Raw genomic sequence first — 27,322 nt, 5'->3', positions numbered from 1 at the left:
GAGAAATCTCCTGAATGTTCTCAAAAGGAGGCTTTTGAAGAACAGAGAATACCAGATCGAGGTCCCACGGAGGTAGCAGGGACCTTCTCGGAGGTATATGTATAAAAGGTATGAATCAATCATGCGTAGCTAACGAGCGTTGGAAAATATAGCCAAAGTCGACACTTGGCCTTTGATAGTGCCCAGAGCCAACCGCTTTTCAACTCCTTTCTGCAGAAAGGCCAAGACCCTAGCTATCGAAAACAAGCAAGGGTGCACCTTCAGTGATTCAAACCATGAAATATACGATTTCCACGTATGATGATATATCTTCCTAGAAGTCGACTTCCTAGCTTTCAATAGCGTAGAAATCACAGTCAGAAGGACCTCTATCTTGCAACACCAGGCTTTCAACAACCATGCCGTTAAAGCCAGCGACTGTAAAGCAAGATGGAAGATTGGACCTTGAGACAGTAGATCTTCCCTGAGAGGAAGTCTCCAAGGAGCATTGGCGACCAACCTTACCAGGTCTGCGTACCAAGACCAGCGAGGCAAGTCCGGAGTCACCAGAATGACTGGAATCCCTTCCACCTCTATCCTGCCCAGAAGCTTTGGCAGGAGTTACAAGCGAGGAAAGGCATAAATTAGTCGATACGGACCTCAAGGAGCCACCAGAGCGTCTGTGGCGAATCTCTGAACCTTCTTGTTGAGGTGAGAAGCAAACAGATCGACCTCTAGAGTCCCCCACCGAATATACAGGAGATGAAAAACCTCTGGTGCAGGCACCACGCCCCTAGATCCAACACCTGATGACTCAGGTAATCCGCCTGCCAGTTCTCCACACCTGGAATGTGTACAGCAGAGAGGGCTGGAATACATTTTCCGCCCAGGCCAGAATCTCAGCCACCTCCTTGGCTGCCAAGGCTAGTCCTACGAGATGCCAGGGCAACCGAGGGAGCCCCTAAGGTCCGACTATTTCAGGGAAGGGCCCACGTCCGCCCCGAGACCCCAGGTGTTTTTGGGGAAACAATTTACTCACTATACCACAGTACCAGGTGGGCGCCATTCCAAAACAGATCACCTCCCACCCGGGATGAGGGTGCTGTCAGCCAAAGGGAAGCCAAGACTCAGGGCATTCCAGGTCGTGTGCGTCCCATCGAGACGGTCCACTCGCACGCTCGTCCCCCATCCGTCAGGGCACTGTTGTGGTGAGGCCTAGTTCTGGACTATAACCTGCTCGCTGGCCAGGCTGGGAGACCTTAAGGATCTAGATTATCCAGTGCGAAACCTCAGCCGGCTGTTGCTTGTAGTTCCTCTGGATCTTGGTCCTCAGGAACAAACTAGTGAAAATAAAAAAAATAAAAAATCACAAACTAACAAACAAACTTTCCTATAATAGACCAAAGTCCCAGCAGGGAACTAGGTCCTATTCCTTAAACTCGTGATACCAAAATGGAGGTTGCTGAAGCTGTCTTTTTTTCTGAAAATGCAAGCTGCTTTGCAATCTCTGCTTTCTAGATCTGAGTGCCAGAACAAGCAAGCTGTACTGTAAATGAGTATCAGGAAATTGAAATCACTTATCTCCATACAGTTCTGGGTCTGAAGCCTAAGCATCAGTATGACAGCCAAAAACATTTTTTTGGGGTTTTTTTTTTTTTTCAAAAAGGGAGATGTCAGCAATAGAAGCATACATGTTTTCCCATGACAGGTAACTAGGTACTAGTAAAATACATTAAATGTGAAACATTTTGAAAGTAGATATTTTAAAGACCCACACTGAGATGAGAAAAGGATACCACCCGGAGCCCCCGCTCTATAGGGTCAGTGAGGAGCAGGCCTTGCGGAGCATAAATCTTCTCATTCTGCTCCTGAATATACTTTGCAATCTTTTTCAGAACCTGAGCATACAAGAAACAAAAGAAAATGAATAAACACAACACATATAAAAGAAAAACAAATCAAGAAAAAGAAAAATAATAATATTAATACATTTATAAATGGTGGACTCTACAAACTGCCTTTTCTTGTAATGAAGTACTGAGGGGAACATGAAGGCTGTCATTTTTGTCTGCCATATTTTTTAAGCTGACTGACCCAAAAGAAGCTTACAGTGAGAGAAGTCTGAACTCCTTATCTGCATGCCAGTTCTAGGCCAGTGCATTTAACTAGAGAAACTACTGAACTGAAATGAAAGTCGGGCAACTGGCATTTTCAGGGAGAGCGAGGTCTCACAAATTTCTCCCTGTAACATTTTCATGTTCCATTAGTGCCATTGCAACCCTCTAAAAAGTACAAAGTAAGCAATACCAAGTCATAGCAGTAGCAAGAATGCACAGCACAGAACTGTAATCTGGTTCCCAAATGACCCCTATAGAATTTCTCAAGAATAGCAAACAAAAAATAATTGCATTCAGGCCTCTTCAATGATGATAGTCACCAGAATAGTCTCTCAGGGCTGCCTTCCTAGTGCTCTATGGGAAAATGAGAGGACTAATATGATTGGTTGCTTTTGATCAGGGTTTTTCAACTTTAGGCTTCAAGTACCCCAACAAGGAAGGTTTTAGGCTGCAGCCACACCTCTAATTTGAGACCCATATTTTCATTAAAATAAAATGTAAAAGCATGCCAATGTACACTAGAGCTGCACAATTCTGGATAAAATGAGAATCACAATTTGTTTGCTTAGAAGATCACGATTCTCGGGGAAACATCTTTTACATTATACAAAAAAACTTTACTGTTTGTTTTTTTTATTTATTAAAGTGTATTTTCTTGTTCCAAAAAACTGTGTTTGAAAGACTTCTTCGCAAATACAGTGTGACATAAAAGATTGCAACAATCACCATTTTATTCTCTAGGGTCTCTGCTAATTATATATATATATATATATATATATATATATATATATATATATATATATATATATATAAATATAATGTTTGGGGGTTCTAAGTAATTTTCTAGCAAAAGATACTGATTTTAAATTGTAAGCAACAAGTGTCAGAAAAAGGCTTAGTCTTTAAGAGGTTAAACTGCCCTCACTTAGAGATGGAAGTTCATTCCTTTGATCTAAAAGAACTAAATGATACCTTGTAAAACATTGTGTTTATAGTTATTTCACAGCCAGAGGCTCTTTTTTGACAGCTGTGAGTGAGCAGAGAACAGTTTTGTATGAATCGAGGGGGGGGTGAATCCAGATTGCAATTTTTTAAGGATTAATCGTGCAGCTCTAATGCACACTATTGTGTTCTGTAATAAGCACTGCAATGCACAGTGTTGCATGTAAACACGTTTTAGCATTAGCTGACACGTGTTTCTAATTACTTCAAATGCACGTGCATTAAAACTCAAAAGGTTTTTAGATTTCCCTTAGATAAAATGCAAATGATGAAATATAGAAAACATGATTTGCTGTGAGTCAGACTGTCCAAGACAATGCAATCTCAAACAAACACAGATGTTCTCATACCAATGTACATTTTTGGTTTTGCTCATTATACAGCATTGTCTTAGAGAGACATCTCTGGAACCACAAGGGTTAATGGACAGGAACAGAGTGATGAAGTAGTACATAAACTCCATTTCTTAAGAAAGTGCATGTTTGCATGTTGTTCTATCTCTGACAGAGGTGAATTCATCCACATCCACCACTTTCCTTGAGCCATTTAGGAAGAACTGTCCAACAACCCAATATTTACTGTCAGGTTGAAAGGGGGTGTTGAGGACACTGGCTGCTGCCTATTAACCACTTTGGTGTTGGGCCCAATAGTGTACATAGGAAGGCTGCTTCCTGATGCTCAATGGAAGAGAGAGGGTTTACCGGAGTCTGGCCAGCCCTGACTGAATAAATAAATCCAGGATCTGTCTGTACGTGGCAAGCTGCTGAAAGGTCTCAATTCATTCTCCAAGAAACCTCAATTAAACACAGCTGACTGCAAATAAAAACGGCACATTTTATATCCACACTCAGCTTTAATTCTGCAGGAAGAAAATAAACGATTCGGCAATGGCTTAAAAGCAGCAAAATAGACATGCTATGTGGCCTACAGGCCTGCAAGCAGGGTGCAGTAAAATCACTCACCTTCTCGTAGTGCGTCTCCATGCACAGGAATATAGTATAGGCAGTGAGACAAGCAAGGCAGCCTTCAAGATACGACTGTCCCCCTAGTTTCTCTGCCTCAGCATACAAGTTGTTCAGCGTCCTCACAGTCTCCTCAAACTGCTGTCTGTCAATCTGGGAAGAGAGAGAGAGCAGCTAGGAAATGATCTTATACTTTAGGTGCAAATTCATGCCAACTATCCTTTATGGTCCTCACATTAGTGGCACATACCGTATTACATATGTCATGGTTGTACAATCTATTTTTAGGCCAATGATATATATCATACAAGACTGAGAATTTACAATACAGCCCTGGCCAAAATTTGTGAGAATGAATTTTCACAAAGTCTTCTTCAGTGTTTTTAGATCTTTTTGTCAGCTGTTACTATGGTTTACTGTAGTATAATTACAAGCATTTCATCAGTGTCAAAGGCTTTTATTGACAATAACATTAGGTTTATGCAAAGTGTCAATATTTGCAGTGTCAACCCTTCTTTTTCAAGACTTCTGCAATTCTCCCCATCATACTGCCAATAAATTTCTGGGCCACATCCTGACTGATGACAGCCCATTCTAGCATAATCAATGCTTGGAGTTTATCAGAATTTGTGTGTGTATCGGTGGGGGGGTTGTTTGTTCACTCGCCTCTTTAGGCTTGACCACAAGTTCTCAATTTCTCAATGGGATTAAGGTCTTGGGAGTTTCCTGGCCGTGGACCCGAAATGTCAATGTTTTGTTCCCCAAGCCACTTAGTTACCACTTTTGCTTTATGGCAAGGTGCTCCATCATGCTGGAAAAGGCATTGTTCCTCACCAAACTATTCTTGGATGGTTGGGAGAAGTTGCTCTCGGAGGATGTTTTTTTACCATTCTTTATTCATGGCTGTGTTCTTAGGCAAAATTGTGAGTCAGCCCAATCCCTTGGCTGAGAAGCAACCTCACACATGAATGGTCTCCGGATACTTTACTGTTGGTATGACACAGGACTAATGGTAGCGCTCACCTTTTCTTCTCCAGACAAGGTTTTCTCTGGATGCCCCAAACAATTGGAAAGGGGATTCATTAGAATAAAATGACTTTACCCCACTCCTCAATAAGTCCAATCCCTGTACCTTTTGCAGAATATCAGTCTGTCCCTGATGTTTTTCCTGGAGAGAAGTGCCCTTCTTGACACCAGGCCATTCTCCAAAAGTCTTCACCTCACTGTGCATGCATATGCAATCAATCCTGTCTGCTGCCATTCTTGAGCAAGCTCTGCACAGGTGGTGCCCTGATCCCAACGCTGAATCAACGGTAGGAGACAGTCCTTGCTGGACTTTTTTGGGTGCCCTGCAGCCTTCTTCCCAACTGAACCCCTCTACTTGAAGTTCTTGATGATCCAATAAATGGTTGATTTAGGTAGCAGAAATATCCTTGCCTGTGAATCCCTTTCTGTGCAAAGCAATGATGATTGCACACGTTTTCTTGCAGGTAACCATGGTTAACAGAGGAAGAACAATGATTTCTAGCACCATCCTCCTTTTAAAGTTTCCAGTCTGCTATTTTAACTCAATCAGCATTACAGGATGATTCCCAGGCTTATCCTCCTCAACACTGACACCTGTGTAAATGAGAGAATCACTGACATAAGGGATTGACAAACCCCAGGCATCAGGTCGTCATTGTGACTAGAAAATGCAGACTGGCGTCTGGGCTGCTGTCAGCCCCAGTGGCTAGCATGGGGGGAGCAGCCGGGTGCACAATTCCTGGGTGGCTGGCCGGTACGTTTGTTTTCTGATGCCAGGGGTGGGGAAGGGAAGTGCTGTGAAGCCAGGTTAAAAGAGGAGAGGGGCAGGACATTGAGGAGTGGGTTAGAGCAGATGAGGAGCTGTAAAGTAGTAGGAAGTGCGGGTTGGGGGAGGAGTGGAGCTGACAGGGGCAGAGTGGGGCCCCTGGCAGGAAGTGTGCCCTTTGCGGCTCTCTCCTCCCTCCCGCTGGGTGCGTGTCTAGTTCGAGCTGTCCAGGCAGACTCCCTAGAGCAGGAACCGATGGCTATGAACGGGATCAGCAATGGCCCCTGAGCTAGACACCAACTTGCAAGGATCCCCCCCCCCCCAGATGAGCTTTGACTGCGGCTCTGAGTTGAGTCTGGCTACCCCAAGAGCTCACTACCCCCTGTGTTGGTGTGGCTAACTATTCGTGCCCATCAATGCTGCCTTATTAGTGCAGCCTCGTCAGTGCCTATCAATGCTGCTTTATCACTGCCCATCAAGGCTGCCTTATCCAGTGCCCATCAATGCTACCTTATCACTGCCCATCAATGCTACCTTATCAGGGCAGCCTCATCAGTGCCCATGTTAGTGCCCATCAATGCTGCCTTATCAGTGCAGCCTGATCAGTGCCCCTATATTGCCCAACAATTCCGCCTCATCAGTGTCCCACCAGTGCAGCCTGACTCATCAGTGTCCCACCAGTGCAACCTGACTCATCAGTGTCCCACCAGTGCAGCCTGACTCATCAGTGTCCCATCAGTGCAGCCTGACTCATCAGCATCCCACCAGTGCAGCCTGACTCATCAGCATCCCACCAGTGCAGCCTGACTCATCAGCGTCCCACCAGTGCAGCCTGACTCATCAGTGTCCCACCAGTGCAGCCTGACTCATCAGTGTCCCACCAGTGCAGCCTGGCTGAGCCTTTATAACAGAAATAAAGGGTTTTTTTTTTTTTTTTCAATATTTTCGGTCTTTTTTCATGTATTTAGCAAAAAAAAAAAGTGGTGATCAAACGCAACCAGAAGAAAGCTCTATCGGTCTAAAAATAATTTTGAAAAATGTAATTTGGGTACAGTATTGCCTTTCAAAGTACTACAGCACTGAAAATTGGCCTGAAAAAAAAAAAAAAAAAACGGCTCCTAACTTTTTTTAGCTGGCTCCTAGATTCAAAGCAAATTTGTCAAGCCCTGACTGACATGATGTTAGCTGGTCCTTTTGTGGCAGCCCAAGAATTTACAGGAATTGGAGGCTTTTTGCCAGGAAGAATGGGCAGCTTTACCATCTGAAAAGATAAAGAGCCTCATCCACAAAAGACTTCAAGCTGTCATTGATGTTAAAGTGGGCAATACACGGTATTAAGAACTGGGGTATGTAAACTTTTGATCAGGGCCATCTGGGTAGTTTCTTTTGTCATTATGATTTAAAAAGAGTGAAACACAGTTGATTGATAATAAATGGCTTCAACCAAACACTAACTATGAGTGAAAGAAAAGTTTTTGTGTTATCATTTATATTCTTGGAAAATGGCCAAGAAATCAAATTCTGACAGGGTATGTAAACTTATGAGCACAACTGTATATGCAAATTTCCATCATGAAAACTGAGTCAACAGACTTGAAAATTGATGTGTGTGTCACATTCTCCAATCTTTTGGCTAAGGCTATATATGCGGGCATGGTACAGGAGATGCAGGGCTATAGGCATGGCATGGACTAGGAGATGGTTCGGGCATGGCACAGGAGATGATTCGGGCATGGCACACGTGATGGTACGGGCATGGCACACGTGATGGTACAGGAGATGCAGTGCTGCGGGCATGGTACAGGAGAATGTCCTGTACCATGCCCGCAGCACTGCATGAGGAAATGCAGGAGCTGCGGAGGAGTCTCACTTACCTGTCAGTGAGGCGCCTTACATTTAAAAATGGCGCCGCCCGGCGCCAACATGTCACCGCGCATGCCCCGCCGATGCTTGGGAAAGCCCGCACACGTCCCCCAGCAGCAAGAATCTGCAGCTTCTTGCCGCAGGAATCCGGCCTCCGCAACAAACCGGCCGCACGAAAGGGGCCTTCTCCTTTGCCTAACTTTTTTATTAACAGTAGCCATTTTTTTTCAAGCACAAAAACTCCTAAAATAAATTAAGGCTTATATTTTAGGCAGTCGGTCTGTTTATACTGTAACAGTCTTGCTTAACAGATGCATAGATTTCCGGCTATCCATCCTCACACATATACATTCTGTTCAGGCCATTACACTTTGGGGCTCTCACATAAGATCTCACCCCATGCTGAACCTCCTCTATCTATGGAGATAGTGTCTAATCACTGTGCACATCTCTATAGCTCCATAGATAAACACTCCCAGGCAGACACAGGACACAGCTCTCTGTGTGGTAGGACATACAGCAGAGAGAGGTCTGGACTGGAGAGAGCTGACCTGCAGAAGATGGGGTCTCGGCCATTTCATTTGCAGCTTAAAGCCGAGCCAACAAAATCAAATCAGACCTGGATTTCGTACAGAAAAATATTAGTTTTATGCATGTGATATAGAGAAGCCCTGAGGCAGCAAAGAACAAGGAATGTGGAGAACAGAGCATAAATGGTGGGAGAACTGATACATGATAGATTGCCTCCTTCCCTCTTCCTGAATCATAGCTGCTATTAAACAGTAATATACTGACTGCTCTCTGGAGACTGCAAATTACAGCTGACTGCTGCTTTATGCAACCTAAAATAACGGCAAAACGCAGATATGACACTGAAACACAAAAGGACATAACACTTAAAACTGGCCCGGCACTGTACAAATGTCATCTGGCTTCTGATGAACCAGCCAAAATTTGCTTAGTGGGTGGCCCTATCGCTCCCCCTCCCACCCAACATCTTTCGAATGACAAATTGAAGGAATCGGGCAGAAAACTGTTGACCAAACTGTGGCTACACCCAATGCTACTCTCGCAAGAGCAAAACTGATGCAGGGTTTTTTTTTTTTTCGCATCCACTGACACAATGGTGGAGAGTATTATTGCTTCCGCTAACACAGATTCTTGGAGTTCCTACTGCATCCACTGACAACGATGCTGTTCGTTGTGTCCACTGACAATACTGGAGGCTATTATTGCAGTCACTGACACCAACACTGGGGGTTATTACTCCGTCCACCAACACCAATGCTAGGGGTTATTATTGAATCCACTGACACCAATGCTTGAAGTGGTTGTAAAGGCACAAGGTTTTTTTACATTCATGCATTCTATGTGTGCAGGAGCCCCCCCCCCTATTAGGCAGCAGTGGGAGCCATGGCTCCGTGTGTGAGTGGACACACAGAGCCGTGGGTCGGGAGCAGGCCTGCTTGGGTGTGCCCACAGCAAGCTGATTGCTGTGGGGGACCTGGCAGGAGGGAGGAGCCAGGAGCGCCGGCGAGGGACCCGAGAATAGGAGGATCCGGGCTGCTCTGAGCAAAACCACTGCACACAGCAGGTAGGTATAACATGTTTGTATTTAAAAAAAATAAAAACAAGGCTTTAGTATTACCGAGTTCCTACTGCGTCCACAATGCTGGGGGTTATTATTGCATCCACTGACATGATACTGGAGATTATTACACTCACTGACATGATACTGGAGGTTATTATTGCACTCACCGACACCAATGCTAAGAGTTAATACTGCCTCCACTGACACCGATGCTGAGCGTTATTATTGCATCCACTGAAACGATACTGGAGGTTATTATTGCACTCACTGACACCAATGCTGAGGGTTATTACCGCCTCCACTGACACTGATGCTGGAGGTTATTATTGCGTCCACTGACACCAATGCTAAGGGTTATTTTTGTGCCTACTGACACCAATGCTGGGGGTTATCATTGCAACCACTGACAATGATGCTTGGAGTTCCTATTGCTTCCACTGACACTGTGAGTTAATATTGCGTCCCAGGGCTGTGGAGTCGGTAGATAAATGTTCAGACTCCTCAGTTTTTTGTACTTCCGACTCCCCGACTCCGACTCCTCTGTATTAATATGCAAATGTATTTTATACATTCCTTGAAGGAAAGAAAGGCAACATACATGTCATTACCACAGGACTACTGGCTGGGAAGCCAACAGTCTACTGTATTGAACAGTTTAAAGCGGAGTTCCACCCTGGATTTTTTTTTTTTTTTTATACCCCCGGGACAGTCAGGGCTAGTGCATTCCACAATGGCTAGCCTCTGATCTGTCCCGGGTTGCACTTACTTGTTAGGACAAATACTTACCTTGCAAACGTCTTGTCCAGCGCTGCCATCTCAGATGTGGGCAGCTTGAAGCCAGCGCGTCCTCTTCGGCATCTTCTTCCGCCTTCTTTGGTCCCACGATGCTCTGCGCCGGCCCCGACGTCACTTCCGGGTCGCGCGCGTCATCCCTCCACAGCTTCTGGGTATGCCCAGAAGCTGTTTAGAAGGGGATGACGCGCGCGACCCGGAACTGACGTCGGGGCCGGTGCAGGCGCAATGATTCCTGGGAGCTATGACGTCCAGCTCCCAGGAATCATTGCAGAGCCAGGAAGTGACGACGGGCCGCGGCCGAGGAAGGAGGAAGAAGGAAGTAAGGTAAGTATATTTTCTTCGCTACGAGGTAAGTAAAAAAAAAAAAAATATGCGATTATCCATTTCTTTTTCAGGTGTCCCGGAGCGAGAAGATGGAGGCAAGTATAAAAATAGGGTGGAACTCCACTTTAAGCAAAAGACAAACACAATGAAAACAACAGTTTTATTAATTTTTTTTTTATTAATCAATCAAGTGGCTGTATAGTAGCAGCAGGCATAAACATCAGGAACAGGAACTTTACCTGTTCAAAAATACAAACCACATTATTTGGTTGTTTTAGAACAAAAACAAAGCTTATCTATATGAACCAAAAACAAAATCTGTAAAACCTAGAAATGGTTTATCTTAATCTTGAAATGTAGTTATAGGCTTAGCGAATGCAAATCAATTCAATGTAGAGTTCTAAGGAAGAGAATTGCCTCTGCCAGATCCTCTTTCATAGAGGCTCTTAAGTCAGACTTTATTATTTTTAGGGCTGAAAATAATTTTTCGACACTGACTTGGGTGGGTGGCATTGCAGTAACTATTCTGGCCACATCACTAACGATCTCTGGATAAACAAGGATGTCTTCTTCAACAGTAAGTTTTGATGAACGATCATACTTTTCAATTTCTTTTAGTGCTTTATAAAACTCCTGTTGGAATTTTTTTATTTGGACATTTACTGGTTCTGTAACGCTTATGCGACGTCGCTTTCCTTTAGCAACTTCCATTTTGTCTAAGAAGGAATCAAAGTCTAATTCTTCATTTGAAGAAGATGATCTTGAGTTACCACTATTGCTTAAAAGAACTCCATCCTGTGGAGGCATTACAGGTTGTAATCCCTTCATGCGAACTGCTACATCATAGAGGACCTTTTTCCCAGTAGCAGTCTGTTCACTGTTCAATAAAAGTCGGCTCATTGGGTCAACATAAATAGCTGCTAACAAGATTTCATTTTCCAGCAAAAGACTCTCTCTTTTCATCATTGAAGATGCAATGCCCTCAGCTATTAACCCTCCATTTTTGTTCAGGCGATATAACAGGCTCTTCCATTCCAAGAGGAATTTACCCGGGGTTAGATCGTCACATTGCAACCTCTTGGTGACAGTGAAGGGGTGAGAAAGAAGGTTCTCCAACTCTTTTGTTTGTGTCCACTGGCTTTTAGTTAATGCAAGATTTTCATTGTCCATTTCTTCTATGAAGTCTTTAAGTTCAAGCAAACGCTTCACCATTAAATAAGTGCTTCCCCAGCGAGTTGTTTGATCCAAAATGGCTCCTTTTCCTGCACGTCTTTTCAAAATTGCTTCTGTTTTTGGGGCCCTGGCTGCAACAGTTACTTGCTGTAATTTGCCAATTAGTGTAGCTGCATGGCGATCTTTTAATCCATCTCTTATGACAAGTTGCAGTGTATGAACAGCACATCGCATATGATGAATAGTAGCAAGCTTCAATGTTTCTTCAACAAAGTTGTCTAAAAAAATGTCAGCAATCTCTTCAGTTTCTAAACTTTCTCCAATATTTGCAGAGCTGTCTTCCTCTAACTCGAATACCTGTTTGTTACCTTCTTCATCTGCGTTCATCTTCTTAATTGTGCTCAACATGTTAGAAGCGTTATCTGTCACAACACATAAAATCTGTTCCTTTGTCATTTCAAAATCTTCTAGAACACCCTCCACTAACTTCTGAAGGTAATCACTGGTGTGATGTGCCTGAGTGTCCTTTAATCCGAGGGTCCGTGTTATTGTTTTGTTATTTTCATCCACAAATGTAACATTAATAGCGAAATAATTGACTCTGTGACGTGTGCATGCATCCATTTTAAGGAAGACAAAACGTCCTTTCAGAACTTTCTGTACTTCTTCCTTTTTACATTTGGCCTCCTCAATTATAAGTTTCCTTATACTAAGTCATTAATTATAACTTTTTGTGAATTGGGACATTTAAACTTGCTTTTTTCTTAATTCCAATCTAAATTTAGTAGGAGTCGGTGCATTGTTTGCCGACTCCGACTCCAGGTACCCAAAATTTCCTCCGACTCCTCGACTCCAACTCCACAGCCCTGTTGCATCCACAGACATCAATGCTGGGACTTATCATTGTGTTCACTGACACCAATGCTGGGGGTTATTACTCCGTCCACCGACACCAATGCTGGGGTTTTTTTACTCCGTCCACCGACACCAATGCTGGGAGTTATTATTGCACCCAATGATGGGGGTTATTATTGTGTCCACTGACACCAATGCTGGGGGTTACTATTGCATATACAGAAATCGATGCTGGGGGTTAATATTGGGTCCACTGGCATCGATGCTGGAGTTCCTAATGCGTCCACTGACACCGATGCTGGGGGGTAATACTGCGTCCTCTGACACCAATACTGACATTACTGTAATCCAACTTTTTTGATGTGTATTGCAATATGCTCCAAAAAGATACAGCAGGAGTGACATTTTTGGTTGTTGAGGTGTGAAAATGTACTGCTATTGTGTGGAAGGTTTATTTTGATAGTGCAAGAGATCACGAAGCCCAGCTCTAAATACCATACTGCAAAGCCAACAATGAATGGAGTTAAAGAATTCCCATTCATTGCCAATAATGTAATACGAATGCAAGAAGTGTGAGGATACAGGTATGGCAAACTCCATGTAACAGTTGCATGTATACACTGATAGAATGTGCGACCTGTGAGGGTACAAATATGTTAAATTCCTTTTAACCACTGAGAAGGTACAGGTACAATAAATTCCTTGTAAGAATCTGAGCCTTACAAAGTAGAGGGTCACAAAATGAGGACTGCAAAATAGGCTCAGTACGCACATATGCACACTATGTGCAGTCCTCCAAACATGCTGGACTAAGGATTGCACACAGGCTCTGTGACAGTCTGCTGTAGCAGCTCACCTAGAAGGAAAGCTGTATGAAAGTTTGCCATGCGAGTTGTGCTAGAGAAAAGCATTTAAATGGGTGGTCACACGGGTAGATTTACTAAAACCAGAGCACTCAGAATCTGATGCAGCTGTGCATGGTAGTCAATCAGCTTCTATCTTCGGTTTGTTTAGTTAAGCTTTGACAATCAGTCCCCCATTCACATCGGTGCGATTTGACATGTCAAATTGCATGCCAAATAACAGCCTATTGCTGGCAACAGCACTGGCCCAATCGGTGCAAAGCTGATTTTGCAGCACCGCACTGATTTCCAGCACTACTTTTGGGGGTGATTTCAATAGACATCTGTGCATGAACCTGTACAGATGTCTTTCAAATTGCCTCCGAACTCGCACTGAAATGCGGGTTTGAAATTGCGCGAGTTCAGCTGAACTCGCAAAATTACAAACCTGCGTTCAATGTGAACAAGGGCTAAAATCTGGAAGCGGATTGGTTTCTATGCAGAGCTGTACCAGATTGTGTACTCTCTAGTATTAGTAAATATCCCCTACAGTCTACATTTTAAGTAGTTCAGAAAATTTGAGCATGGATTGTGACATCACCCAATTTAAACAAGGAAGGGCAGATCTCTCACTGTCCGGCATTTTAGGTGAGCAATTTGCCAGATCCCCCAACATGTGTAGCACAAAAAAAAAAAAAAAAAAAAGCCTACGAGAACTGGGGACATGGCAAGTATAGACGATGAAACAGCCTGTGTCCACTGGGTCCAGTTCTGGCAGAATTGGATGCCTGTTCAGATGCAAATGATTACTTTACAACCGTCGGCAGCAGAGTGAATTCAGCTCTGTGAAGAGCGGCTTGTCAGCGTAATCTTTCCATGAGATACAATGAAGATAAAGCACAGACCAGCATTTGTAAAAGCACCCAAACTAAATATGCAGCTCTGCAACACAAGAGGAAAAAAATAAACTTTGCAAATCCCCTTCTGAACACAAATGGCTACGGGCTGGCTGCAAATCAGAGCTTTCTTGTCAAATGATATTTTACACCATCAAAATATGGGCAGAGATCTAGGAAACTACATTCCTGTCAATATCACCCTCTCACATTAAATATCCTTGCTGAATATCCACAGCACTGCCAGGAACGTTTTACTCAGTATCAGACAAATGTCATCAAAATCTTCATAAATCGCTAGCAAAGCTTATTTTCAAAGAAAGAGTTGCCAACCATCCTAAGAAAACATAAAGAAGCTTTTCTTCAAGGCCTTCAGAATCCAGAAGTCATTAAAGTATTCAGGCTAAGTTGTCTCTTTGAAACAGGTGGAAGCCAACCCTTGCAATAGCCTCTGGTCTAAGTCACAAATTCTCAGCTTGCCAATTTGCAGAAGCCTATTCCGGACTATTAAAAATTTTAAATAAGACCTGTTGCACAAGGAAACTAGAAAAAAAAAAACTATTACGGTATATATTACATAAATATATATATAATATATATATATATATATATATATACACACACACACACACACACACACTGTATATGCTGGCGTATAAGATGACTTTTTAAAGAGGTTGTAAACCTCAGAAATTAAAAAAAAAAAAAAAACACCTGAAAGACAGACACATAATGAGCTAGTATGCATCGCATACTAACTCATTATGAAATACTTACCTTAGAACGAAGCCCCGCAGTGCCGCCCGCTCAACTCTCTCATGGGTGACATGTTCGGTCGCCCTTCTTCCGGGTTTGTGGCATCCGGCCACCTGATTGGCTGGAGCCGCGATGACGTCACTCCTGCGCATGTTCGCGGGAGCCGACGTTCACGGCACAGGGCTCTGAAGGAACTGCACGAGCGGCCGTTCCTTCAGAGCGCATGCGCCAGTGATGTCACTGGCTGCATGCAAAGTAAATATCTCCTAAACGGTACATGTTTAGGAAACATTTACAGTACCTATAGGTAAGCCTTATCATAGGCTTACCTATAGGTACAAGTTGCAGAGGAGAGTTTACTTTCTCTTTAACCTTAAAAACATCCCCCAAAATCGGCGGGTCGCCTTATACCCGGAGTATAAAATGTGAACGTTGGAGAACTTCAGGTTTAGGACTACAAAGCTGGCCCAAAACGAACAGCCCTAATCTGTCAGCCTGCTGGATGTGCGGTAAAACTGTATGCAACGTAGCTTTGGCTACATACAGTATACTGCGCGAGTAATGTATTCTTTTAATGAATACAAAGCCTGCTCAGATTGGCGGAGTCAAAGAGGCGGGCTGAGAATGTTACAACCTCTGACTCAGCCAATCGGAGCTGGCTTTGTATTTATTAGTAGAATACATCGCTCATCGTGATTGACTCAGCGCAGTATACTGTATGTAGCCGAAGCTACGGTACATACAGTATTACCGCACTCCAGCGGGCTGACAGATTAGGGACGTTCGTTTTGGGCCAACTTGGTAGTCCTAAACCTGGAGTCCTCTTAAGTTTCACATTTTATAATCCTGCCTGATCAGTGGGTATAAACAGCTGATAGACCAGACCACTTTTTTACCTGGAAAATTAGGGGGTCGTCTTATACGGTAATATTTTATATATATATATATATATATATATATATATATATATATATATATATATATATATATATATGTGTGTGTGTGTGTGTGTGTGTGTGTGTGTGTGTGTGTGTGTGTGTGTGTGTGTGTGTGAATGGCAGTTCAACACAACAGACAATATGCTAGCACTCAGGTCTGCTAGATGGCTACACTGACCTTATCTAAAAGCTGCTCCTAAACAAATCACAGTAAAAGCAGCTATTATGGATGCATACCAAAAAGAAAAGAGAAAAGTTGGAGGGTTGGTTAGCTCCTGACCAGCAGAAATACCCAAGGCAAAGGCAGTTCCCTGATAGCAGTAAACTGTAAAACTGGCCATAGATGATGCGACTTTCTTTCCTGCAACTTTTCTTTCCTTTTGGGAGGAAAGAAAATCGCTCGAGTGCTGTTGTGTTCTATTGTGTTCTCCTGGCTGAGGGCTGGGAGATGACACAGTAAATATAGGTAGCAGCTATAGCCGCTGGCAATAATCCCAAGAAAAATCCGACAGGCTGGTTGAACCCAAGTTGATCGATTGCTCAACTTGGGCACAGTCATCCTTGCCCATACATGGTTTGAATCTCGGCCGGTCCCTGCAGAACTAGGCTTTACGGACAATTTTAAAATATTGAAAGCCAACTCCACTAACCATAGTAGCAGAATTCAGATGAAATGCAAGCAAACACAGCTAAGCCCTTTTCAGCTTCTGAAACATACATTTTCTCAGTACAGGTTTCCTTTAACCACTTGCCGACTGCTCACTAGAGCTGTACTGCGGCAAAGTGGCTCTTGTAGGTCTGACGACGTAGATCTACGTCAGCAGACCCTCCCCCTTCTAGGCGGCGCGCGCGCGCCGCCGGAGGTTTGCTCCCGCTGTACTCAGTCAAAGCGGGAGTCGGGCCAGGGGAGGAGCAGCGGCGATCGCCGCTGCTCTTCCCCGATCGTCGGGGAATCGAGTGTGGAGATCCACCCGCTTGTGTAAACACAAGTGGGCGGATCTCCGAAGTGACAAGCAGGGTCAGATTGTCCTCGATCTGTCCTTGTGTAACACAGTCACCTCCCCCCACACACGTCAGTAAGCACCAGGCATACATTAACCCCTCCCTCTCCAATAAAATTAACCCCTTCACTGCCAGTGTCATTTTTACAGTAACAGTGCATATTTATAGCACTGATTACTGCAGTAATGTCACTGGTACCCCCAAAAGTGTCAAAAATGTAAGTCAGGGGTCCGATCTGTCCGCCGCAGTCCCGCAAAAAAAAAAAAAAAAAAAAAAAAAAACGCAGATCGCCGCCATTACTCGATAAAAAAACACCAAAAATGACATAAATCTTTCCCTTAATTAGTAAACGCAATAACTTTTGCGCAAACCAATCAAAATACGGTTATTGCGATTTTTTTAACAAACATATGTAGCAGTGTTAATTTCGTCGACTAAAACGTTTTCGTCGACTAACACAATTCAGATGACTAAAATACGACTAAAACTAAAATGCTAAAATGGCATTTTAGTCAAAAGACTATAACTAAAACTAAATCGAAATTTGCTGCCAAAAATTAACACTGGTGCATGCTCAAAGCATAAATAATAACATATTAGATTTTTCACTCCAGGACCAGCAGTAGTATATAATGAGTTTGGAAATTGTAGAGAAATGCTTAAATAATGCATTACAAATTACAATTGAACTACACCCATTCCATTATAGATGACTAAAATGAGTTTTAGTCGACTAAAATGTAGGGCATTTTAGTCGACTAAAATATACTGGAGTTTTAGTCGACTAAATACGACTAAAACTAAAACACTGGCAGAAGACTAAAATGGGACTAAAACTAAAATGCCATTTTAGTCCTAAGACTAAGACTAAAACTAAATTGAAATTTGCTGCCAAAATTAACACTGATATGTAGCAGAAAACAAATTGGCCAAAAATGTAAAAAAAATTTGATTTTTACATTTTTTTGGGGGGAATTTCATATAAAAAAAATGTGAAAAATATTGTTATTTTTTCAAAATTTACGCTCTTTTTTTGTTTATAGCGCAAAAAGTAAAAATCGCACAGGTGATCAAATACCACCAAAAGAAAGCTCTGTTTGTGGAAAAAAAAGGACGTCAATTTCATTTGGGTACGACGTCGCACAACCGCGCAATTGTCAGTTAAAGTCGCACAGTGCAGAATCGCAAAAAGTGTCCCAGACGTAAGACAGCAAAATCCTCCGGTGGTAAAGTGGTTAAACCCAACCAACTCATACTAAGCTTCGACCAATACAATAAGTGTATCAATGTTTTGGAAGATCTATTATACATTATCAGAATCCGGCTTGTTTTGAGTGTTGGTCTGCCACATCTCACACCCCACTATTGGTCACAGAGACTATCCATCACATTGATGGATCAATAGCCAGGTACCAGGAGGTGGTGGGGTATTGTACCACTTTGTAAGCAGAATATGACTTTAGAGAAATGCCCAGGGTCTTGGGGCTTTTAAGCAGGTTATGAATATATATTAATTGACAAAAAAAACTCAAATCTAAAAAAAGGTGCCTACACACCTGCTACAACCTGTAGTTGTTCCATTCTTTACCCATCTCATCCTGCTTCACATACATTCCTATTGGTCAGTGAGGCATTCCTTCATGGTGATACGCCAATAGAGGTGGAATGAAGAAGTGAGGGAGGGTTATCTTAGAAGTGAATATCTTATGAGAGATGAAATCAAATATCTGTGCTCCAGTAAGAATGACATGCATGATAAGATTGTTTGCCTATACACTTACCCGGGTCTCCAGTTCAGAGGGGAACTTTGTCTGGAATTGACACAACGTGCCATTGGTGTAGTCCCTCTGGATAAACACTTTACCGGCCACAGCCGCTTGCGGTCTCATTGCCACAAATCTGTAAACAATTTTCAAATATCTATTAGTGTACTGTACCAATCGATGTTAAAAACAGACATATACGGTTTAACCATGCAGGTATCTCTCCATACGTTCAGAAATAAATGGTGGGGTCAGAGAGCTACTGGTTGCAGGTCACCAAAAACATGAAACGCGCAGATGTAGTTCACCCATTATATAAATACAATGTGCAAAATGATCTGCTCCATGTATTTGGCAAGTTCTTACAGAATGCACCTCAAATTAACAATAAAATATCAAAACTGCAGTTAGATATCTACAGTACACATATGGCAACAGAAAATGAAGCACTTTGCTGAACTGATAAAATAGAGGTCTGAACCGACAGTCACTGTGTGAAAGTATAAAGCAATGCCAGCACACTATAGTGGCAGTACAAACAGCAGGACATTTTTTTTGTAATCAAAAAATACGACATTTCGAAGCCACCAAGGACCCCTTTTTCAGCCAGCTCCTACAGTGCATCCGGAAAGTATTCACAGCGCTTCACTTTTTCCACATTTTATGTTACAGCGTTTTTTCAAAATTGATTAAATTAATTATTTTCCTCAAAATTCTACAAACATTGCCCAGTGATGACCATGTGAAAGAAGTTTGTTTGGAATATTTGCAAATCTATTAAAAAGAAAAAACAAAAAAAAAAAAAAAAAAACAAACAAACGTACATAAGTATTCACAGCCTTTGCTCAATACTTTGTTGAAGCACCTTTGGCACCAATTACAGCCTCCGGTCTTTTTGCGTATGATGCTACAAGCTTGGCACACCTATGTTTGGGTAGTTTTTCTCCCATTCTACTTTGCAGGACTCTCAAGCTCCATCAGGTTGGATGGGGTCATTGCTCAGCCATTTTCAGATCTCTCCTGAGATATTCTATTGGGTTCATGTCTGGGCTCTGGCTGGGTCACTTAAAGACATTCAGAGTTATCCCATAGCCACTCCTTTGTTATCTTGGCTGTGTGCTTAGGGTCGTTGTCCTGTTGGAAGATGAACCTTTGCCCCAGTCTGAGGTGCAGAGCGCTTTGGAGCAGGTTTTCATCAAGGATGTGTCTGTACATTGCTGCATTCGTCTTTCCCTCGATCCTGACTAGTCTCCCAGTTCCTGTCGCTGAAAAACATCCCCAAAGCATGATGCTGCCACTACCATTCTTCACTGTAGGGATGGTATTGGCCAGGTGATGAGCGGTGCCTGGTTTCCTCCAGAAATGTCGCTTACCATTCAGGCCAAACGGATCAATTTTTGTTTTATCTGACCAGATATTTTTGCTTCTCATGGTCTGAGAATCCTTTAGGGACCTTTTGGTAAACTCCAGGCAGGCTTTCATGTGACTTTTACTGAGGAGTGTCTTCCGTTTGGCCACTCCACCATACAGGCCTGATTGGTGGAGTGCTGCAGAGATTGTTGTTCTTCTTGAAGGTTCTCCTCCCTCCACAGAGAAACGCTGGAGCTCTGTCAGAGTGATCATCGGCTTCCTGCTCTAGGAAGAGTCCTGGTGGTTACAAACTTATTCCATTTATGGATGATGGGCACCACTGTGCTCATTGGGACCTTCAATCCTGCAAAAAAAATGTTGTGCCCTTCCCCAGGTCTGTGCCTCGATACAATCCTGTCTCGGAGGTCTACAGACAATTCCTTGAACTTCATGGGTGGTTTGTGCTCTGACATGCACTGTTAACTGTGAGACCTTATATAGACAGGTGTGTGCCTTTCCAAATCATGTCCAATCAACTGAATTTACCACAGGTGGCCTCCAATCAAATTGTAAAAACAGCTCAAGAATGATCAGTGGAAACAGGAAGCACCTGAGCTCAATTTTGAGTGTCATGGCAAAGGCTGTGAGTACTTTTGTGCATGCGATTTTTTTTATTTTTTTATTTTTAATAAAATTTGCAAAGATTTTAAAATACCTCTCTTTCACGTTGTCATTATGGGGTACTGCTTATAGAATTTAATCAATTCTGGAATAAGGCTGTAACATAACAAAATGTGGAAAAAAAGGAAGCGCTGCAAATACTTTCTGGATGCACTGTAAATGTTGCATTGTTTGGTAGCGAATAAATGTCCTGCTACTATGGTGTGCTGTTGATGCTTCGAACTTTGGACTAAGCTTTTGACTGCACCTTTCATCAGCTTATGCCTCGTACACACGTGCAGATCTTCGGCCGAACGATCGGCCGTCTTTTGACCCCGGGCTGTTGTGTCTGCCGACTGCAGAAGTGATGTCATGTGATGGTTAACTTTCCGTGTGTTTTTTCTTTTCTGGGCATGCCCAGTCTTGCAAATCTGCTGTCTGTCGGCCGAATTCTGTATTGACTGGCGAACAATCGGCCGCTCTGGTGTCGGCATACAAAAATTTTAATGCTTGCACGACAGATTATTTTCGGCCGAAAGTGCGCTGTCGGCTGTCGGAAGCATCATACTAACAAGCCGAAAATCGGCCGATCGGTCGTCGGCCGAATCTTTTTGGCCGACAATCTGCACGTGTGTACGGGGCATTACTTAAAGGAGAAGTAGAGCAGACAGCAGTGACTGGGAGTCACCAGCTCTCTGCTCACAGAGCACTGAGCGATCAGTGGGGTTTTATTGCTCGGTTCTCAGTCTTCGAGCCGGCAGGGGGGGTCGATGCTGCATCCACCTAGGTAAGTGTGAATAAATAAAAAAAAAAAAAAAACACTTCTCTTTTAAGTACCCCTAACTATATTAAGCAGTATTAAACACAAAAACAAAGATTTACTATTTTGCAGCTTATCAATTCTTAAATGTGATGGCTGCTTTAGTTTTTTTTTTTGGGCTTGCTTTCTGCTATTTTCACCTGGTGATCCTGCCAGTATTTCTAGAGTTTTTCAACAGAACAAGCTCTTTTGCCGCTGCATCAGTTACAGGGATGGGACAAACCATTTAACACTGAGAGGGGTGCCAACAATGATCAGCTTTATTTATGAAAAACCTTCACCCCAAAAGAAAAAAAAAACAACTGTTGCTGTAACTGTTTAAAGTGTTAGCTGGAGTTTGGCCTACATTTGTCAGTCTGGTAGTCCATCTAACACTCCCTTCTCACCAGACGGACAATGCTTTTGTCCAAAGGTGCCCCTGTGCCCTTTCATCCAGAGTGGGGACACTAATTCAGGAGGTGTGTTATTGGCCAGATCACCAGATAAAAACAGAGGAGGGAAATGCCTAAAAAAAAAAGAAAACGAATGCAGCCATCACATCTAATGATTAATAAACTGCAGGATTATTGCTTGTTGTGATTGGTCAAAGTGATCGCATTGTACAGACAGGGCCAATCACAGCTAACCACAATGATAAACAATCAATTTCATTCAGTAAAAACAATTTATTTTAACAATGAGATTAACTGGTATAAGCAATGATATGGGAAAAAAAAATTCTGATAATTTACCTTACTATGGTAAGATTGAATTGATCTGGTCACAGTATGTATAAAAAAAAGAAATAAAAATTAATACGAATGAAAAAAAAAAAAAAAAAAAAAAAAAAAAATGTAGAAAAATTTTAATTTTTTTTTTTTTTATTATACATACTGACACCAGTCAGTGTGCCTGGTCACCAATTACCACTACACCAGTTATATGAGGACACTGTACTGCACTGGTGACCGTATTTAAAAAAAAAAAAAAAAATTAAAAAATTGTGAAACAAAAACATTTTTAAAAATGTATTAATTTTCCAAAAAATTGTGACAAAGTTACAACTTCAAAAAAACTCTCCATGCCTCTTTACTAAATACCTTGGACTGTCTAGTCTACTTTCCAAAAGTGGTAATTTGCTGGATATTTGTACTGTCCTGGCATTTTCTGGCCTCAAGAAATGAGATGAATGTCAGTACATCAAGATTGACCAATTTTCAGACATTAAGAGTCGGTTCACACTATGGTGACACGACTTCAGCGCGACTTGAACAAGTCGCTGTGCACCGCGACTTCGGCGCGACTTGCACGGACTTCACATAATGGAAGTCAATGCAAGTCGCTCCGACTTCGGACAAAAGTAGTGCAGGAACCTTTTTCTAAGTCGGAGTGACTTGAGTCGCTCCCATTAGAACGGTTCCCATAGCACAGAATGGAGCACGACTTGTCAGGCGACCAAGTCGCCTGACAAGTTGGAGTAGTGTGAACCGGCACCTTGACCATAGTTTATTGACTAACTTTTCATGCAGACTAAATAATAACCACTGATTTGGGGAATTTCCACTAAAGAAATGTAGTAGAATACAGTTTGGCCTACATTTATAAAGAAAGATTAATTGTTTGCAAAATAAATGCGTTTTTTTCCCCAAAATGTGTCTTTTTTTGTTTATTTAGCAAAAAATAAAAAACCCATTGGTGATTAAATACAACCAAAACAAAGCTCTGTCTGTGTAAAAAAAAAAAATTCTAAAATTGTCACATGTGTACAGTGTTGCATGGCCACGCAATTGTCAATCAAAGTGCGACAGCGCTGAAAGCTGAAAATTGGCCTGGGCAGGAATGGGGTGAAAGTACTGAAGTGGTTAAAAACTGATTCTAAAAAGGTAGTACTATCACTTAAAGTGGACATTGCACCTTTAGATCAAGGAAAAACCCCAGAGGTGTGTTACATGTGTTGCTGTTATTCTAAATAGACATACATACAAGTCCAACACTGTCCTCTTCTCACCTGTAACTCTCCTGAAGCTGTTCCCTTCCTGTGATGCCATCAAGAGCGGGCTGTCAATTCCAAATTGTGGCAGCCGGCCCCCTGGTGACGCAATGCCAGATCTTGTGCATGCACAAGTAGAGATCTGGTTCAATATCTTGTTTCTAAATAGTTTCATTTAGAAACAAGATATTGTGGGATTTTGTGGTTGTTAAATCCCAGGATATGTAACGTACGTATCCCAGATGGCTGCAGGATGAGGATGGGTAAAGGTATAGCTCTGGATATACCCATCAAAACCATTGTGCTATTGTATTCTGACAGCGGGAACTTCTCCGCTCTCAGAATACACTGATCAGCGCTACAAACTATTGCCTGCAGCCACTGATTGAATGCAAAGTTTACAATATTCCCGTTTAACAAAGTTCATTATTGGATTGACTTCTGTGAAGTGGGAATGGCCATAGATGGATCAAAATTCAACCAGTCCCTGCTTAAAGTCATAAGGTCTCTTTTTTTTTTTTTTTTTTTTAATTAAAATAACAATAACATATTATACTGACCTGCTCTGTGCAGTTGGTTTTGCTCAGAGCAGCCCAGATCCTCCTCTTCTCGGGTCCCTGGCTGGAGATCTTGGCCCCTCTCTCCTGTTGAATGCCCCCACAGCAAGCAGCTTGCTATGGGGGCACCCGAGCCGAGCTGCAGCTCAATGTGTCCATTCAGACACGGAGCTGTCGTTCGACCCCGCCCCCTCTCTCCTGATTTGCTGAGTTATATTGACAGTAGCGGGAGCCAATGGCGCCACTGCTGTGTCTCAGCCATTTAGGAGAGAGTGTCCCAGAAGGCTGAGGCATGCGTGAACATAGCTGGATAAGGAGGGGGCTTAGGTAAGTACTGGGGGCCTGAGGGGGGCTGCTGAACACAGAAGGCTTTTTATTCTAATGCATAGAATGCATTAAGATAAAAAAAACCTTCTGACTTCACAATCCCTTTAACCAGCTAAAATGCGATCCATCTTTGTGAGCAGCTTTACCCGTTCGGGCCTAAGGTTAAAACAAATCTAAATGCCCAAGCACAATTTTGCAACTTTGACATGTGTTAGTAAAACTGTACATATCACCACAACTACTTTTTGTATCCAAGGGGATTATACCTTTTTTTTCCAGGACAGATTGGGCTTTTTTGTTATTATCAAAGGAAAACTGGCCCAAAATAGTAAAAAAAAAAAATTTAAATGTAAATTTCTTGCTATTGCCAGTTTACCGCCAAAAAACAACCTAAGGGCTCTTTCACACGGGCGATCCGATCAGATCCGACTGTCAGTTTTTTTAGGCGGATCTGATCGGATCCTCCATGCAGCTCTATGAGGCAGCGGATGTCAGCGGAGACACCTCCGCTGACACCCGCTGCCATCCGTATCCGATCCTGTGCTTGAAATCTGGACGGATGGAAACCCTATTTTTCCATCCGTTCAGTAATCGGATCGGATGAGAGCGGACAGGCAGTCTGCTCTCATCCGATCCCCCATAGAGGGCAGCGGGGGCTGAGACACCTCCCTCTCCGCTCTGCAAGCGGAGACAGAGCTGTCATCCGCCGGCTCAGCGGGGATCGCGGATCGATCCCCGCTGAGCAACACGGATCCGCCTACAGAGGCGGACCGTGTGAAAGAGGCCTAAAGTAAAATTCTCCTACTCCTGGCTATTGCAGCAATACCACATATGTGTATGTTAGTTGTTGTTTATACCTGTAGTACATTCTGCCTAAATTGCACTGACACTCATACGAATAAATAAAAAAAAAAAAAAAAAGTTTAAATTCTACCTCAAGTATGCGAACTGTGACCTTTGCTCCCGACCTTGACCATAAGGCCCCTTTCACCAGATCGGATGCTCCATGCACCCCTATTGAGAAGAGGATGTCAGTGGGGACATGTCCGTGGACACCCGCTGCTATCCAATCCGATCCTGTCTGTGAAATCCAGACAAATGGAAACCCTATTTTCCATCTGTCTGGAGGATCTGATTGGATGAAAACAGACAGGTGGACGGTTTTCATCCGATCGCCCATAGAGGAGAGCGGGGATCTGACAGGTCTGTCTCAGCACAGTGAGTAGAGATAGACCTGTCATCCGCCTGCTCAGTGGGGATCAGCGGATCGATTCCCTGCTGAGCAAAACGGAGTCCGCCAGGCGGAAAGCCTGTGTGACCCTAAGGCCCCTTTCACACATACAGACCATTCATTTAATCAGTTCAGTTACTTCAAAATGGATGATGTATTCATCAATTTTTCATCAGTGGTCATCAGTTTTTTTAACTCCACTACCAATGCAAAACGGATGAAAAACTGACCATTTATCAGTTTACATCAGTTTTTTTCATCCGATCCTTTTTTCATCCGAGCTTTGATCGTTTTAAAAAAAACAGATGATGACGGATGCGGATATAAATGGATGATCATCCATTTACATCCGTTTTTCCATAGACATGCATTGATGTCCGTTTTTCATCCGTCAACGGATAGATGAAAAACAGACAAACGGACAGCATGTGTGAAAGGGGCCTAACACTAACCTTGGCAAACCTTGATCTTGTTATTTTTTTTGCACTCTTTGGTTTGTTTACCGGTTCTTCTCCTGTAAGAAGACGTAGATGCAATGCACCTTTCTCTTCATTGAGAAGAATAATTAAACACCAGGGCAGGCCAATCAGGGACTATTAAAGCGATCAGATGACCCAAAACCAAGAGTCCCAGGTGCTGATCATTAGTATGGGACCCAGCACTCTCAGTGAGCCCCGTCTCTGTGCTGGGAGCGCACTGTGGGGCGCACTCCCAGCACAAAGAGATACACATACATGTGGTCCCACAGAAAAACGCCTACTTCCATGAGGCCACATATTTGTGTGCGGTTGGGGTGAAGGGGTAAGACAAGAAGTTTGTTACCAGTTAGATCACCACGTGAAAATAAAAGAAAAAGAAGCCTAAAAAAACAAAAAAACGAAAGCAGCCACCACATCGAAAGACTGGTAAGCTGCAATATATCACATTTTTGTTTTTGAGCTTAAGATATTCTTGAAGCCTGTATGAATAAGGCCTAATGCTAAGGCTTCAGTACCTTGAGTCACTGACCTGGAACAAGAATAGAGATGGTGTAAATCAGCAGTCCATGTCAGAAGGATTTTTGTGGGTCAGTGACTCAAAGTAATGACAGAAAGTCATCAGTTTCAACTGAAGAGGTCATCACAGCCAACCTCCATATTTCTATTATGACATCTTTAGTTTAAAAAGAATATGTACTGGCCTCAGAAGTCTGTAACAGAAGTTGAAGGAAATCTATTACTCCACGTTGAACACAGAAAAAGTTAGGAGCCAGGTGTCACTGGTCTTCTACTTCCAGATATCTGTGCAGCCCTGCCATGCTGCATAATGCTATGTAAAGGCATAGCCAGTAATAAACCTGCATAGGTCAAGCGGTTAGAACATCAATCTGTAGTTTATAAAACCGCTCTGGATAACGCATAATAAATTGCAAAGTACTGTTACTACACACATAGCATCTCAAAATTTAAAGCGGAGTTCCACCCAGTGAACGTTTTTTTTAATAAAAATACCCCCGGGACAGTCAGGGCTAGTGCATTCCACAATGGATAGCCTCTGATCTGTCCCGGGTTGCACTTACCTACAAGAAGAAATACTTACCTTGAAAATGAATTCTCCAGCGCTGCCATCTCAGGTGTGGGCAGCTTGAAGCCAGCGCGATCCTCTTCTGTGTCCTCTTCCGTCGTCTTCTGTCCCACGATGCACTGCACCGGCCCCGCCGTCACTTCCGGTGCCGCAGCGTCATCCCTGCACAGCTTCTGGGCATGCCCAGAAGCTGTT

At 42.9% G+C, this 27,322-nt stretch overlaps 2 protein-coding genes across 2 annotated transcripts in view; both read right to left on the bottom strand.

The window, feature by feature from the left end:
- The window catches only part of GOLGA7 (golgin A7), a 45,590-nt gene that overhangs the window by 8,981 nt on the left and 9,287 nt on the right, over window positions 1-27,322 (bottom strand). Inside the window, exons 2-4 of the mRNA XM_082254900.1 lie at window positions 18,669-18,786; window positions 4,061-4,213; window positions 1,776-1,877 (exon numbers count right to left, since the gene is read on the bottom strand). Of these exons, the coding sequence (XP_082111026.1) occupies window positions 1,776-1,877; window positions 4,061-4,213; window positions 18,669-18,776 (363 nt within the window). The 5' untranslated portion in view covers window positions 18,777-18,786. The remainder of the gene's footprint in view (window positions 1-1,775; window positions 1,878-4,060; window positions 4,214-18,668; window positions 18,787-27,322) is intronic.
- On the bottom strand, window positions 10,655-18,500 carry LOC309554664 (uncharacterized protein; the record flags this gene model as incomplete). The annotated part of the gene is made up of 2 exons (XM_082256374.1): window positions 10,655-12,307; window positions 18,454-18,500. 2 exons carry the CDS (start codon window positions 18,498-18,500, stop codon window positions 10,813-10,815), a joined length of 1,542 nt encoding a protein of 513 aa, XP_082112500.1. The 3' UTR covers window positions 10,655-10,812.

The sequence above is a fragment of the Pelophylax lessonae genome (assembly GCF_965119305.1).
Source record: "Pelophylax lessonae genome assembly, chromosome: 4".
Taxonomy (NCBI): Eukaryota; Metazoa; Chordata; class Amphibia; order Anura; family Ranidae; genus Pelophylax; species Pelophylax lessonae.
The sequence above is the reverse complement of the archived record's forward strand: the minus strand, read 5'-3'. Positions and strand labels throughout refer to the sequence as shown.